The following is a 15,436-nucleotide window of genomic DNA, read 5'->3' as shown; positions in this document are numbered from 1 at the left end:
TTTATCCAAATAATATGGCAGTTTTAATTTGCAAGACCTTATCTTTGTGGTCTTTACCCGTCATTTCTTATTTGTATAGTAATTACCCCTGTTTTTCAGTGAACTGAGATGGTTTAAACATAGGCATGTAAATGATCTGAATATCTTAAATTTTTGCGTTTATGTATAGGCCAAGCTTATGCCTGTTATAAAGGAAGGGTATTAATAACCTTGGCTCTCATTTATACGAACCACCATGGGACTTTTGTCAAATATTTGCAATTTTGCATGAGTTTGTTATTATATATAAAGGTAGTAAGTTACCATGCTTGGGAGATGGATCCTCTCAATTTTTTTTAACAATTGAAGAAGTAAAGTGTGATATCTCATCATTAATTATTATAAGTGGAACAAAAAAAAACATGAAAAATAGTGTATTAAAAGGTTAGAGATCACATTTTACTCTCTCAATTTTTTTTTAACAATTGAGAGGATCCATTCCCCATGGTTGTGGTGAGCATATGAAATGCATTCACTCACATGAACATTCTCTACTTACCAGCTTTATAAGGCATATAGCCATATACTACACGGTCCTCGATTAAAGGATTTGATTTGATAAATGGCAGGGATCCTCAATCTCAATCCAAAAGTCTTTAGTAATTTTTTTGTTTTTTGGTTATACTTAATATTTTTATTATTTAATATTTTGAAGTTGACATAAGTTTAGTTGATGACTATGGCTTTGAATTTTGATATGGATTAGTGTTAAATTCGTACGATGCATAGACTTATATTTAAATTTGACGTGTTAAATTAAAAATAATATTTTATAATTAAATTTTTTGAATTTAGTATAACACGACTATCATCATTATATAATAAACGTACTGAATATACTATTTTATCTTTATTTATCATGAATAGACGACAAAATTTATTTCAACAACAATTGAACGAATATTTATATATAAGTTTAGAGAGAGGTTTTCATTGTATTTAAAGACATTGTTCAATAAAAAGAGAAAATTTATATCACCTACTAATTTCTAAAAATATTTTTATGTGAATAATCACTCTTAAACATAAAAAATGAATTATGATGTTTAAATCTCTCAAAAATTTTCTATTAATTAAAAAAATAATTGTATACTAAAATTAATCACTAAAATTAATTATTAATATAAAATATATATTAGAATATAAAAAATATATATAAAAACTGATTTTGGCAATTAATTTTGATATATAAATGTAAAAATATATATATATATATACAAGTTCCCAAATTTCGTAATTACTATTTAGTGCTCTTCTTTTGTTGCATTTTATATACAAACTTCGATAAATCTCGTTCCCATTTGGTCATTTCCCCCTCTTTCTTCAATTAATCCACCCTTCACAGTTCACACCAAAAATCACCATCTCCTTCTTCTTCTTCTTCTATCTACGATGTTTGCCAACAACCACACCAACGTATCGATCACCGTTTCCGACGAAGAACCCGACGAACTCGGTCGTATGCGCGTCCGTGCTCGCCGGAAACGGAAGAAACTCAGCAACAGAAGGCTACTCCGGCGGCTCTTTGTGAGGTACTGGACACTTCTCGTCATTATCCCCGCCGCGTGCTTGCTCTTCTTCGAAGCTTCTAGAATCGCCCGCTACAATTCTTCCAGCTCCAATAACGTGGATTCGGAAACAGTTACAGAAACTACGGGTGATAATCGCGCTGTCAATGAATCGAAACCCGCGGTGGGAAAGGGAATGGGAGTGGAGCAACATAAGAACCTGAATCGCCTTGATCCAACTACTCATGTTGTTGGTGGTGTTAGAGAACGTAAGTTTTTTTTACTTGCTCCTGGATCAGCTTATTTTTCTCACTAAATTAAGTCTTTATATTATATTTGGTATGTTTGGTGTATATACAAGACTGAGTTGTCTTAGTATCTTATTTGATTCAAGATAAATATGGATATGAAATAAGAATGTTATTAAAGAAAATGTTGTTAGTGTAATTATGTGTATAGTTTATTCTCTTTTCAATTTTGTGTTTTTACAATGTGATGTGGAATTTCTTTGTTCAATGAATTATGAGTTTAAGTTATTTTCGTGTATGTCCCTTCTAAACAGCTGCAATGTAGAAAAATAAATGGTTTCTGGTTAAGATAGTGACTGTGGAAGTAAGCCGTTAGTTAAATATTGAAAATTATTGAAGTTTATATTGTTGGATTTCTTAATTTTGGTGAATGTAGCTCAATCGACAAGTAAAAGTAACAGTGTGAGTGTTTATATTAATGTGATTAACTTATTGTTGTTGTTGTTTTTGTTGTTGCTACTTGTCGTTTAATTATGTGGCATTGGCATTCATTTGCTGCTGAAGCAAGGTTTTTAGATATATTTTTGGGGTGCTTGAAGGAGGCCTCTTTGAGAGTTAAGAATTATGATGATGTGTGGAGTAATATGGATTGTTCACTGAGCGAATGAGTTAGATAGTGTATGCATCACGTTCGACAAGAGTTGTCTGGTAGAATAATATGGTTAGTAACTGAAAGTAATAACCCCTAGCTAAACCAATTGGGAACTATTTATAGTTAATGCTTAATAACTCTGTCTAAGTTGCATTTCGTAGCAAACTTTTACATAATACACAAAAGAAGATTGTGTTAGTAAGTAGTCAACAGATAACACAAAACTTTGTCTATCCTTTGTAGGCAGTTGTGTTGTAATCACTCATAAACTATGCTATATATAGCTGGCATCAACTGATCTATGCAGTCAACTCTATTTGTGGGACTGAGCTTGACTGTTGCTGATGTTGAATGACATGTGACTTTTCTAATGGTATCAGGTTGCTTGAAGATCCTACCACCTGAAAAGCTTGAGACCCTGGATTTTCCTGAGGAGAAAGAATCAGGTGGCCCTATTGATGAAGTTTTATATATGTTCTCAGAGAGTGATGCATCTTTTGTAGGAGGAAATACTACACTGTCTCAGTTACGTACAGAAGACATAAGATTTAATTACTTTACTGGGAATCAAACTTTTGAGGAGAGAGATAGAAGTTTTGAGGTTATAAGCTGATTGGTAGTTTTTATTTTATTTGATACTTGGGTTTCTATTTGGCATGCTTGCCTTATACCCTGTTTCTTTATATAGATGAAGAAAAGTGTGAAAGTTCATTGTGGGTTCTACAGTGTTAATGGAGGATTTAAAATATCTGATGAAGATAAGAGTTACATGCAAGCTTGCAAAGCTGTGGTATCAACTTGTGCATTTGGTGGTGGTGATGATCTATATCAACCGATTGGAATGGCTAAGGCTTCGATTCAGAAGGTTATTTAAGTAGTATAAGAATTCATTATTAATGTATCTTGGAAGCCACCAATCTTATTTGCCAAATCAATTTAGTGATGTGCAGGTTTGCTATGTAGCATTCTGGGATGAAATTACTGTAAAAGCACAGGAATTAGTAGGACGTAGAATTGGAGAAAATGGATTTATTGGGAAATGGCGTGTTGTTGTCGTTCAGGATCTTCCTTTTTCTGATCAAAGGTTGAATGGTAAAATTCCCAAGGTATTAAACCTTAGAGCTCTTTTCTGCATATGGTAAATGATGTAGCTAAACTTGATTCCTTGTTGCACATAGTTGTTCTGCTATGATTCTTATTCTGTTTCGCCCATTGTTATGTAAACACGCATACAGATGGGTTGTTTTCTTCACCAACTCCCTTTTAATATTTCATTAACTCCATCAATTGTGCATATTGACATATGCTAGCTTATCAAACTCTAGATTTTGCCTAAACTCGCAAAGCTTAATTAAACGTGAATTCTAAAATTCAACTTGCAAACTTGATTTGCAGATCTTAATTAGTAAACTTGAACAAGTTTATGTGTTAACTCAAGATTTTGATAACCTTAGACATATCTTTCATTTGTGAAGGATAATATATGTCCATCGTTCTCTACTATTTTCCGCTCCCCTTTTTTATTTTTTATTTTTCCTGATTCTCTCCAATCTTCTTCAATTGGACATTTTCAGATGTTAAGCCATCGCCTTTTTCCTCAAGCTAAGTATTCTATTTGGGTAGACGCCAAGTCCCAATTTAGGAGGGATCCACTAGGTGTTTTGGAAGCCCTACTTTGGCGCTCAAATTCGATACTTGCCATATCTGAACATGGAGCTCGAAGTAGTGTCTATGATGAGGCTAAGGCTGTTGTCAAGAAGAACAAAGCCAAGCCAGAGGAAGTTGAAGTGCAATTGAATCAATACAAAAAAGATGGCTTGCCTGAAGACAAGAGATTTAATGGAAAGAAAGGTTTCGTTAAATTATATTATCATTACTAACAATATTCTTAAAATTGTTCTAATTTTAGTGACAACGAAAGATTGCTGTTGTAATTCATCCAAGGTTTTCCTGTCATTTTTTTACCACTACTAATGTCTATAGCTGCATGTATGTGAATAATGAATTGTATGCTAATGCTTTTATGATTATATTATCAAACCTGGACTTCCATTGGATTGTTTTTTCAACCTTTGCACCATTCTTGTGCTTTGCAGCTCTATGTGAAGCCTCTGTTATCGTGAAGAAGCACACACCGCTAACTAATCTGTTGATGTGTGTCTGGTTTAATGAGGTTGTGCGCTTCACTTCTCGGGATCAGCTCAGCTTCCCATATGTTCTGTGGCGGCTGAAAGCATTCAAAAACATCCATATGTTCCCTGTCTGTACCCGGAAGGATCTTGTCAATAGCATGGGACACATCCGCAAGGCAAAACCATTGCAAGGCTGACCTGATTTAGTTAAATGGTTAGAACCAATGGCTATATTTGCAATTGTCTAACACATTCCTTTTTTGATAGATTCATTGGTCCCTGTAAGTATGATCGTTACTTGTACCACAGTGTGAGCTCTCTGATTAGATTATCTCAGAAAAGATATAGCTTCTATGAAAAGGTAAATCAAACAAACAAAAAAGATTTTTGCTGTGTAGCTGGTTCCTAACACACATGAACTTGTATGGTAACGTCAATCTTTTCATAATTTTTCAGATTGATGTTCCAATAAATCATGTGAGTTGGAAGTTGGAACAATGTTAGACATACCAATGAACCAGTTGGGCATAGCATAATATTATCCGTGCGGGTTGTACGTGCATTGTCAGCTTGGGGATTCATATTTGTTACTTTCTTTGTTCTCTTTCATCTATTATTGTTACTTTTTGATACATCTTTAGATCAATATATAGTTTTATACACAATTAGTTGTTGAAGGATGGGTTGTTGGCAAAAAGCTTAGCTTAGGATATAGTTGTGCCTAGATGTGTTGCTTTTATGGATATTTGGTTTTAGTGTAAGTTTAGCAATTAGTTATATGTTTGTGGTCTGTCCCTTTCTATTACCAAAATGTGGAGTTTTAACACCTGATAAAAAGATACCTATCGTGTTTTAAGTTTCTAAAACGGGTAAATTGGTTTAAAACTTAGAATTCATGATCCAAATGATGCATCAATAGCTTTTAGGGGGGAACTTCTGTGGCCTTGACATCAAGATACATTTGACTAATTCGTCACAACCACAAATTCTATTTGTAAGTTTTTTATTTTATTTGTTGGACAGGTATATATGATTGATTGATAGGCTTATATGTCCATAAACAATAATTAACGGGCTTGGTCTTATTGTGGTCTTCGAGTTTGTTTGGAAATCGTTGGATAAAGAAATTTTTTTTTAAAAAGGCCATCAAAAAATAAGTATGTTTGGATAGAAAGTTTAAAATGGGATATAATCCAAGGGGATCATTTTAGGCTAAAAGATGGCTTATAAGTAAAATAATACTTCGAATTTTATGATTACAAACAAAATATTTTTTATCCCCTTATTTTGAATTGTAAAGATTTTATTAATTTAAACTCAACTATCAAATAATACATAACAATATTTACATAACAGTATAAATAATTATCTTGTACTATTTTACAATTATACTACTTAAATTTTTGTTTCCTCAAATATTCCAAAGATAATAAATTATTTTAAAATTACTTTTTAACTAAAGTAACCAAATATAAATTGATTGTCACATAATTAATTATTTTAAAATGCCATTATAAAAATACAAGTTATTAAAATAAATTTAATTTTTAAGAATTTTCAACAGAGATTTGTCTCCGTGATCTTGTCTTGCCTAAAAACCATAGCCTGCTGCTAACAAAGGTCTCTTTCATCGCTCAAAAAGTTTAAAAGGAAAATCTCACGATAATTTATATTATAAAAATAATTTATAAACTTTTAAAAAGTGGCTAAAAAATTTGGTAATGGGATTTAGGGTGGTGTATTGGGTGGGAATGGGTGAACCTAGTGTATTTACGCATGGATGAAAATGTCAGGTAGAAGAGTAAGACGTAGGGAGTGTGTTGGACAAGTGGTGCTGGCCAACACGTGGGGGGAGTGAATCCTTTCCGGTGAGAAAAAAACTGGGAGGAGTGTATCCAGTATTCAATCTAACCATTTATTACACTTTCTCTCTTATTTATTTCTGGTCTCATTTATAGAATCAAATGTGATAAATCACACTATATTCTATTAATTGTTAAAAAAATTGGAGAGGTTCCTTTTCCACACCTGAGAATGTGTTGAAACACGTGAGGAGCATGTTGAATGATTTTCACAATAATATACTTCAAATATTAATATTCAACCAAAAAATCATCTCTATTTTCATATTAAAAATATTTTTTGTTAAAAAGTTGATATGATATAATTCATATCGCATGTCAGTTAATCTCCGGTATCTCAGCCAGTAGAAATCCAATATACCATGGGACACGCGCTTTAGTCGCCGCCCCAGGATTTGTAATTTTTTATTGTATTTGGTTATGATGTATGAACATTGATACAAATACAAAATATAATGTTAATATATAAATTTTAAAATCTTATATGATAAGGAGATAATTATACATATAAAATATAAAATGTTTTTTTGATTAATCGTAACGATATTTTAATATTTTATTTTAATTATGTCAAATATTTTAAATATTTTTTATTTTAATAAATAATAATATATATTATATTTAAATTTATTTTAAAAATATATATTAAAAATAAGTCTGGACTATTTGCTAACGTGGTGTTTGGCTATTTGCTAACGGGTATCATAGCTGGAACTTTATAGAAAGCACTAGATTATAATTATATTTTCTTTTAATTTTTTATTGTATTTTCAGGTGATGCTTATCTAGAAAGCAACAAACTCTTCAACGGCTTCCCACCGCCTTAATAGGAAAACCGCGTCAAATCAACGCCACTATTTTCTTAAACGCATCATAACCGTCCATTCTCTCACCCACCGACTTAATCATAGCCGTCCATCCTCACCCATCTCTTCGTATATAAACACCTGCGTTCTCTGGATTCTCCTCATACTGCATTGTAGGTTATTTTGAACGCGTTCTTGCAATGGTTTCGGTTTGAGACTCCTTATCTTTTAGCTAATTCTACTGTTCTTCGCTTTTGTGAATATTTGCTTTAATCTTCTTCGTCTTCGTGTGGTTCTCTATGGTTTTAATCTTCTTCGTCTTCGTGTGGTTCTCTATGGTTTCCGATTTCAAGATATCATTCATGATCTAGAAGATTCGATGTGTGTTTGCTGTGAATTACTATCTGATTCCTATTATAGAATTGTATTCGGATTTGCGGATTCTGGATTTGCTTAGCTGCTGATTGAGGTGCTTTCTTCTGGATTTCAATAAAACGAGGAGTTTGTTCTTCATATGATGATGATCTTTGAAGCTAATATAATTTTGAACCACTGGTGATCCTTTCTTTCAAATCAATATCTTTGAAAATTGTTATTAGGTTGCTCAGGGAAAAGAACGAACATATGAACGGAGTGTTATTCATTGTTTGCTGGATTGGAATTTGAATTTCTCTGCTTAAGTGTGGAGTTTTCTTGGATGGTCTGTTAGCTGGATTGAAGATCCTTTTTGTTCTGGAAGTTTGGTTGAGCTTTTCTAATTTGAGGATCTGTTCTGTTACGGTTCTGTGTTGTTGAACATGCTTTTTTTTTTTTTTCACGGAACTGTTTTCCTGATTGTTCAGGCGAGATCTTGATTGTGAACGCTAGCTTTTGTCGGTGATTGGAGGATGAATTCTGCTTCTTCCTAAATCCGAAAAAACTGAGAATTCTCTTTACCCGGCTTTTTCTGAAACTTCTATTCTTGAACTATTGTTCTTATGTATAGAGATTTAGCTACGGTTTTGCTTGTTGAACATGGCTTTTATTTCACGGGACTGTTTTCCTGATTATTCAGGCGAGATGTAGGATGTGAACGCTTGCTTGTTGGTGATTGGAGGATGAATTCTGCTTTTGCCTGGATCAGAAGAAACCGAGAACTTTTACCCTTGCTTTTTTTTTTCCCTGAAACTTCTTTTCTTCTACTGTTCTTATCATCATCATGTAGAGGGATTCAGCTTCGGTTTTGCTTGCTTTGCAGTGCATTTGGGAGGTTGGAGATTTGTAGATCGGAGATATTTGGAGAATTTACTGCTATAATCGACACGGACGACTAGATAACTAATTCCTTAAAACAGAACAGATTCTTTACTTTTATCCGTTTTTTAAGATTCAATTATAAATTATAAATCATGCATGTGAATTAAAATGTGAATCATATTCTATGCAGCGTTGTCCACCTTGAAGCGTGGTTTTGAGTGCGACACATACAGAGGATAGAGAACAAGAACAGTTTTTCTAAACTTTCTTTCCCTGCATTTTCTTTCCCAACCTACTGTGCTAGCATTGTGAATTAAATGTGGGTGTGTTTCTATGCAGTGTTGTCTGATATTGTTACCCGCGGGTGTTGAGTGCATCCTGGTCGATATGTTTCTTGCACTTGCCTGGTTCATTTGTTTTAAGTTTTGCTTCTTCTTTTTTATTTAAATAATTGGCTGCTTTGGTTCTTTGTTGTTTTCTTCATAATTCTCTCTTTCAGCATCCGTTGCAACGCCTGCAGCCAACGTTGCAACGCCTGCAGCCAACGTTGCAACGGCCCCAGGGTGCGTTGCAACGGCCCCAGGGTGCGTTGCAACGGCCCCAGGGTGCGTTGCAACGGCCCCAGGGTGCGTTGCAACGGCCCCAGGGTGCGTTGCAACGGCCCCAGGGTGCGTTGCAACGGCCCCAGGGTGCGTTGCAACGGCCCCAGGGTGCGTTGCAACGGCCCCAGGGTGCGTTGCAACGGTTCTTTGTTGTTTTCTTCATAATTCTGTCTTTCTTGGAAATCGGTTTGTGTTTCTCTTTTTTGCCTTAGGAGCCAATTGAAGGATATGGGATTGCACTTAGGCGATGTGTCCAAGATTCCGAAATTGATAATTCCCTCCTAACATATGCATTAATTTTTTTTAGTATTAAATAATAGTTTGATTACGGAGTTATCTTGTTTGTGTCTGGAATAATGGTTAGAAGATATATGACAGGAAGGCTCAAAATAATACAAGCTTCATAATCTGATTAACTTCTTTTTTAATTATCTTGCATTAATGGTCGTGCAAAATTCAATTTGAACTTGGTTCTCTTGCAGTGTTTTCGTTTTGGTCGAGTAAACATTGTGTAGCGGGTGACGTCTGTACCTGGAGTTTGGACGCACTGGATCTCTCGTCTCTTGTCTCTTGGTTTTTTTTTGTTTTTTTGCTAGTTCATATGCATAAGTATGCAGATATCAATTGAATTTCATCTGTTCATTTGCAGTGTTGTCTTCCAATCAATACTTTTGGCAACGGCATTCATGTACAATGGTGACTTCTAACTGGCTTTAGTGTTCTCTGTGTCTAACGGCTTGTTCCTGTGCATTTCATTTCTTCGATGTTCTTCCATATTGCTTGGGCAGGAGTGTTCTTTGTTCTGTTTTTCCTGTGAATTTCTATCTAGTCGTTCATAGAACTGTTCTTGGATTTGTGGATTTTGGATTGCTTAGCTGCTGATCAAAATGCTTCTTTCTGGATTCCATAATTTTAGGAATAGTTTACAGTGTCACAGGGAAAAGAACTGGCTATGAACATATGGACAGGGTGCTATTCTTGTTTGTCAGATTGGAATTGTGATTTTCTCTCGTCAGGTGTAGCGAATTATGTGGATGATGTGTTAGCTTCATTTAAGATCTTTCCTGGAAGTTTGGTTGAGCTTTTCTAATTTGATGATCTGGTTCAGTGATAGTTGTGTTGTTTGAACATGGCTTTTCTTTCACGCAGCTGTTCTGTTGATTGTTAATGCGACATTATCTGGATTATGAATGCTCGCTTTTTTGTTGGTGTTTGGAGGATGAGTTCTACTTGCCCAGATCTGAAGAAACTAAGAACTCTCTGAATCCTTGCTTTTCCTGAAAATTTTCCTATTCTGTACTATTCTTATTCCCGGAGATTTAGGTTTGCTTGTTTTTGCTTGGTTTGCAGTGTATTTGGGAGATTGGGGATTGTAGATCAGAAGAATATTCTGCAAGACAGGAGGACCATATATCTAATTCCATAAAAGCAATATGATTCTCTATACATTTTATTTCCTTGATCATTTAACTACGTATTTATGAAGCATGCATTGTGAATTAAAATGTAGTTTATATTCTATGCAGTATTGTAGCCGGCTTGTTGAGCACAATGCATACAGTGGATGGATTCTAGTTTCCTAAAACAGTTTTTCCAAACTCTTCTTTCCTTTTTGTTCATTCCAACCTACTGTGCTAGCAGCATTTGAAATAAATGTCTTTGGTTTCCCGTGCAGTGTTTGTCCGATCATGGGTGTTGAGTGCATCCTGGTGATATGCTTTTGCAATTGCCTGGTTCATTTGTTTAATTTGTGTTTTTTTTTTTAATTTTAAATTTGTTACTTTGTGTTGTTTCCTTTGATACGCTCTCCTGCTTGGAAATCGGTTTTTGTTTCTCTATTCATTAGGAACCAATTGAAGGGTATGGGATTGCACCGAGACTGTATTCAAGAATCCGAGATTGATATGTCCTTGTTGTATTATTCTTTTTTCTGCCCCCTAAATATTATAAAATAACTTTATATAGTCATTTCACGTTGTTTATGACGACCAATGCTTTTCACTGGTTGCAGCCATTTAAAATTTTGGATTAGAAGATATGATTTGGAAAAGAAGCTATGCAACAATAATACAGGCTCGGGATCTTGGATTAAACTTGTCTTGTCTATTGAATTTTTCTGCCATATTTATTTTCTAGCATTAATGGTTCATTCCAAGTTCAATTTGAACCTGTTTTCTTGCAGTGTTATGTTCGTTGAGTTGGTTGAGTAACATTGTCCGTGTAATCGTTAGATGTGGAGTTGGTGACTTCTACCTGGAGTTTGAATGCCCTAGATCTTTTCTTTTCTCTCCTATTTTCTTTTCATGTATTTAGTATGAACATGACAATTCCTGTTCCTTTGCAGTGTTGTCTTCAGTCGATACTTTTGACTACCATATTCATATGGTGACTTCTAACTCGGTATAGCAGTTTGTGTTTTGTTCTTCATGATTTTGACTGTTAGCTTTGAGAACCATGATAGGCCCAACCTGTTGTTCCCTCATCCTAGTTGTGGACGCTCGAGATAAGAGAGTAAGCGTTTAATGAGCTCTTATTGGTCGTCATATACCATATATGCTGACTGTATCATATATACTCAATTTTGCTTTTTATCACACTCCTTTTTGGGCCGAGCACATAAAGATTGTATTCAATCACATGAATCGTATGGTTGTTTATGCTTCCAGCTATCTCCGAGCAGGATCTCATGGTGTATCAGTTGTGGGGGGTTATTAGTTCTCAGTCTCACTAATAAGGATAAGAGGATTTGATTTAGTTCAACTTTTTTGGTGGTGTTTTCTCTCTGGATGAGGTATTGGAATTGAATCATGAACATGCTTTTGTGCAGTTAAACCACCGAGTGTATTGGAGATTAACTTCGGGGATTCAGGCGCAAGATTTTGTCTGCACAATTTTCCCAACTTAACTTTGCCATTTGTTCTCGCCTTATGTTTTGGTTTGATCTGGTCTTCCGTCAGTTTGACAAGTAGTTTCTTTTGTTTATTTTCAGCTTTCTGCATACGTGTTTGCCATAATTTGGCACATTACCCTAATTGGAGAATATTGCTTGAACGCTGTGAGGTGTCTGAATTATGTTAAAACTTTTGGATTGTTGTGCTGGCCTTAAAACTGTTCTTGCATGTGAAGTATTGACGGATTTTGTTATTAAGTTTTAACTTGTCTTGATTTTACTTTACTGCTAAGGGAAACTGTAACCATGATGGCTTGATTTCACTTTCTATTAGGGAAATTGCAACTATGATTTTGTTTTGTGCGCGCATAACTAGAAACTTCTTTTCGGTTCATCTCTGTCACTCTTCATGTTGAGTAGTGTTTGGCAGCATCTGGACTTTGAAATATTGAAGGACCTCTTCTTGGATGGTTTAACTAGGATTTTGTACTTAAATGAGCAACTTCTGAATGGTTTTCAAATGTTCATTGTATAGTTTTTAAAGCTTCATGTTTGGATTTTCAACTTAATATTGTCTTTTGCTCTACGTTTGGCTCTTCTATATTCCACAGGATCAGGGATTTGTATTTGGACTTGGGTATTGAAGGACCTAAGCATAACTGGTGGCTGGTTTTTTCTGGATCTTCACCTTAATCTCTTCCCTTTTTCCTAGGATTCAGTGTCTTATGTTTGTCAGGAGCTGGGATTTGCAATTGGACTTTCCACGGGTTTTTAAACCTTCAACCTAAACATCACTTTGGAAGATTTAAGTATAATTGGGACAGGTTTTTAACAGCTGCTGCTTCTTTCTTTGGATTTTCAAAAATTCTCTTTCGTCTGGCAGGATAAGGGATTTGTAATTCGACTTTTGGGTGTTAAGGAAGCAAGTATAACTGATGACTTTTAACTGGTTATTAAATTTTTTTTTTTTGTGGATTTTCACCATGATCTCTTCCATTCTTCTACGGTTCAGTGTCTTATGTTTGGCAGGATCTGGGGTTCAATCTGGAGTATCGTTGGATTTAAAATATAACTGGGACTGGTTTTTAAAGCTTCATTGTTTGGTTCTTCAACTTAATTTTTCTCTCTCGTTTTTCTACATTTGACTTTCACATTCAGCAGGTTTAGGGATTCATAATTGAATTGGAATTTTCCTCTTCCGTTGTTATATGTTTGGCCAATATATTCAGCAGGTTTAGGTGTTGAAGGATCCAAGTGTAACTGGTTACTTCTAATTGGTTATCAAAAAACATATTTTTTAGTTTTCACCTCTCTCTTCCGTCCTTCTGTGGGTTCAGTGTGTCTTATGTTTGGCAGGGATTTGCAATTGCAACTTAAATGGTTCAACTTGACATCACTTTCGAGTATTGAAGGAGTTGAATATAACTGGGCCGGGTTTTTAAAGCTTCTGTTTGGATCTATTTTAAAAGATTTATCTTTCTTTGGATTTTCAACTTGATTTTTCTCTTTTGCTCTTCTACATTTGGCTCATATATTCAGCAGGATCTGGGTTCGGTAATTGGACTTTGTTCTTGAAGGACCCAAGTATAACTGGTGACTTCTAACTGGTTATTACATTTTCTCTGTATTTTCACCCAAATCTTGTCCCTTCTAGTTATATTTGGCAGGAGCTGGGATTTGCTTTTGGATTTTAAAGTTCAACTTAACATCTATTTCGACTTTCTATGGGTTTTAAATAATCAGCTTACCATCTCACTTCAACTTAACCTCTCTCTCACTTTCTATGGGGTTTTAAATATTCAGTTTACCATCAGTTCGGAGTAGTGAAAGATTTACAGTACAACTGGTGACTTCTATCCAACAAACACCACACACAACAAACAAAAGAACACACTAGAACCACTCACGTCTATTCTACTCTTCTACATCTGTGAAGCGCCCCTTTTCTGCTTATTGATTGCATGTCGGTTTTTGTCTGGGTTACTTTTGCATTTATTTTGAATGCAGGATCTTATGGTGGTCAGATACACCCGGTTAGACATGGTTATTTGTTAGTGTTATGATTATATGCTTTTTTGTTTGAAGATCTCTACCCCTCAAATTTCATAATGTATGTAGGTTAGCACAGTAAGTATGAAGTTTGAAATGGAAATGATGCTCTTATTCATCTATATTAATTTTCCTCCTCGGGGGACTTGATTGCCTCTTAACTTTGCATGGAATTTTGTTGTAGCCTCAGGTGAATTTCGGTGAGGGAATGTTCTTGTTGCTAGGGATTTGGATATTACCGTGGTAGCAAAGGGTTCAGGAATTTTATTTATTTAATTCATGATGAATTACGAAGTTTGTTTTTTATTGAGGTATACCATCATTTTGCGAACTTGCTTTTCTGCAGTTCGCGAACCCCATTTTTGGCTGATTTCAATCTTGGGGGAACGGAAGATCACTGGCGTTCAGGAGTTGGTAGCTGTTTCTGAAATCTGAACTTTTCTGTTGCATTCTGTATTTTTCTCGTTGTGGGAACTGTGGTCTAACTTCTGTGCAGTTCGAGTGAGGACTCTGGCATGCGGAGAAAAGGGGTGTTTCAGGGAATGGCTGGGGTGATTGGTGGTTCTACAGCAGTTATGGTTGTTTTTTTTTGTTCTGGAAGCAGGATAATTTGTTTTAATTCTTGTCTCTTGCCGCGCATCTATATTATTTGATATCTGCAGTCTGGTGAAGATATTTTCCATGTGCAAATGTAGTGGTTTCTGTAGTATGCCATGGTTCAAGTGCATCCCTCATCTTCTCTAGCAAAAGAAGTAAAAGCAGGACGATGTTTTTTGAGGTCTGCATTTTCTGCTCCGTGTCTTTCAAAGCTGTTTCATTTTCGTGGATTTGTTTATAAAATCTGTTTTAATGGCCCTTGTAAGTAGCTCTTTTGTTTGTTTATTCTCAACTTCTGACCCACTACAGAATGGTTGGTGCTATTGGGTGGTTGTTACAAGTTAAGTTCTATGTCTTTGAAGTAGCATTCTTGTGCAGTTCTCTCTCGCAGCTTTGCAGTAAATTATATGTGCATCTACTATTCCAGTGATTTTTTGTGGTTTGGGTTTTTGTTTGGATCTGGATGGGTGGTAGTGTCGCCATGCAGTTTGTTATGTGATCTTTAGGCCAATTTTATATGTTCCTCATGGTTTCTTTTGTTGGGTGTGCGCTGGTTGATGTGCATTGTTGAATTTTGAATGGGTACTAGGAAGGTATTTCGGAGGCTATGATCAGTGCTAAAATAAAGCCATGTACGTGTTGTGTTGGTTCCAACAGTATATGACTGGTAGAATGGTGGTATTGATGTTTATGCATTGTTCAACTATTGTTCAGTAATTTTGGTTTTAGTTCGTTGCTTTTTGGGATGCTTGGTGAAGCTTTTGAAGGTGGGTTTTGCGGTAACTGATGCCAATATTATCGAAGACTATTGCTGG

General features: G+C 35.2%; 1 protein-coding gene across 2 annotated transcripts; it reads left to right on the top strand.

The window, feature by feature from the left end:
• Positions 1–1,316: 1,316 nt before the first annotated feature.
• Positions 1,317–5,256, top strand: LOC107605720 (putative hexosyltransferase MUCI70). Of its 2 annotated transcripts, XR_001612548.3 has the most exons (7): positions 1,319–1,816; positions 2,828–3,048; positions 3,136–3,312; positions 3,398–3,553; positions 4,022–4,298; positions 4,544–4,940; positions 5,036–5,256. XR_001612548.3 is itself a non-coding variant. In XM_016307685.3 (6 exons), the coding sequence occupies exons 1-6, from the start codon at positions 1,432–1,434 to the stop codon at positions 4,774–4,776; spliced, it is 1,449 nt and encodes a 482-aa protein (XP_016163171.1). In that variant the 5' UTR covers positions 1,317–1,431; the 3' UTR covers positions 4,777–5,256. The 2 variants fall into 2 exon arrangements, 1 of the variants encoding a protein (XP_016163171.1); XM_016307685.3 differs by having other exon boundaries at positions 1,317–1,816; positions 4,544–5,256.
• The last annotated feature ends 10,180 nt before the right edge of the window (positions 5,257–15,436 follow it).

The sequence above is a fragment of the Arachis ipaensis genome, chromosome B6 (genome assembly GCF_059453495.1).
Source record: "Arachis ipaensis isolate K30076 ecotype BB chromosome B6, ASM5945349v1, whole genome shotgun sequence".
Classification (NCBI taxonomy): domain Eukaryota; kingdom Viridiplantae; phylum Streptophyta; class Magnoliopsida; order Fabales; family Fabaceae; genus Arachis; species Arachis ipaensis.
The sequence above is the reverse complement of the archived record's forward strand: the minus strand, read 5'-3'. Positions and strand labels throughout refer to the sequence as shown.

Coding starts and splice junctions, on each gene's coding strand:
- LOC107605720 (XM_016307685.3), top strand. CDS start 1,432: ATGTTTGCCAACAACCACACCAACGTATCGATCACCGTTTCCGACGAA. Junction 3,049..3,135: donor AGAGAGATAGAAGTTTTGAG/GTTATAAGCTGA, acceptor TTCTTTATATAG/ATGAAGAAAAGTGTGAAAGT. Junction 4,299..4,543: donor GAGATTTAATGGAAAGAAAG/GTTTCGTTAAAT, acceptor TGTGCTTTGCAG/CTCTATGTGAAGCCTCTGTT.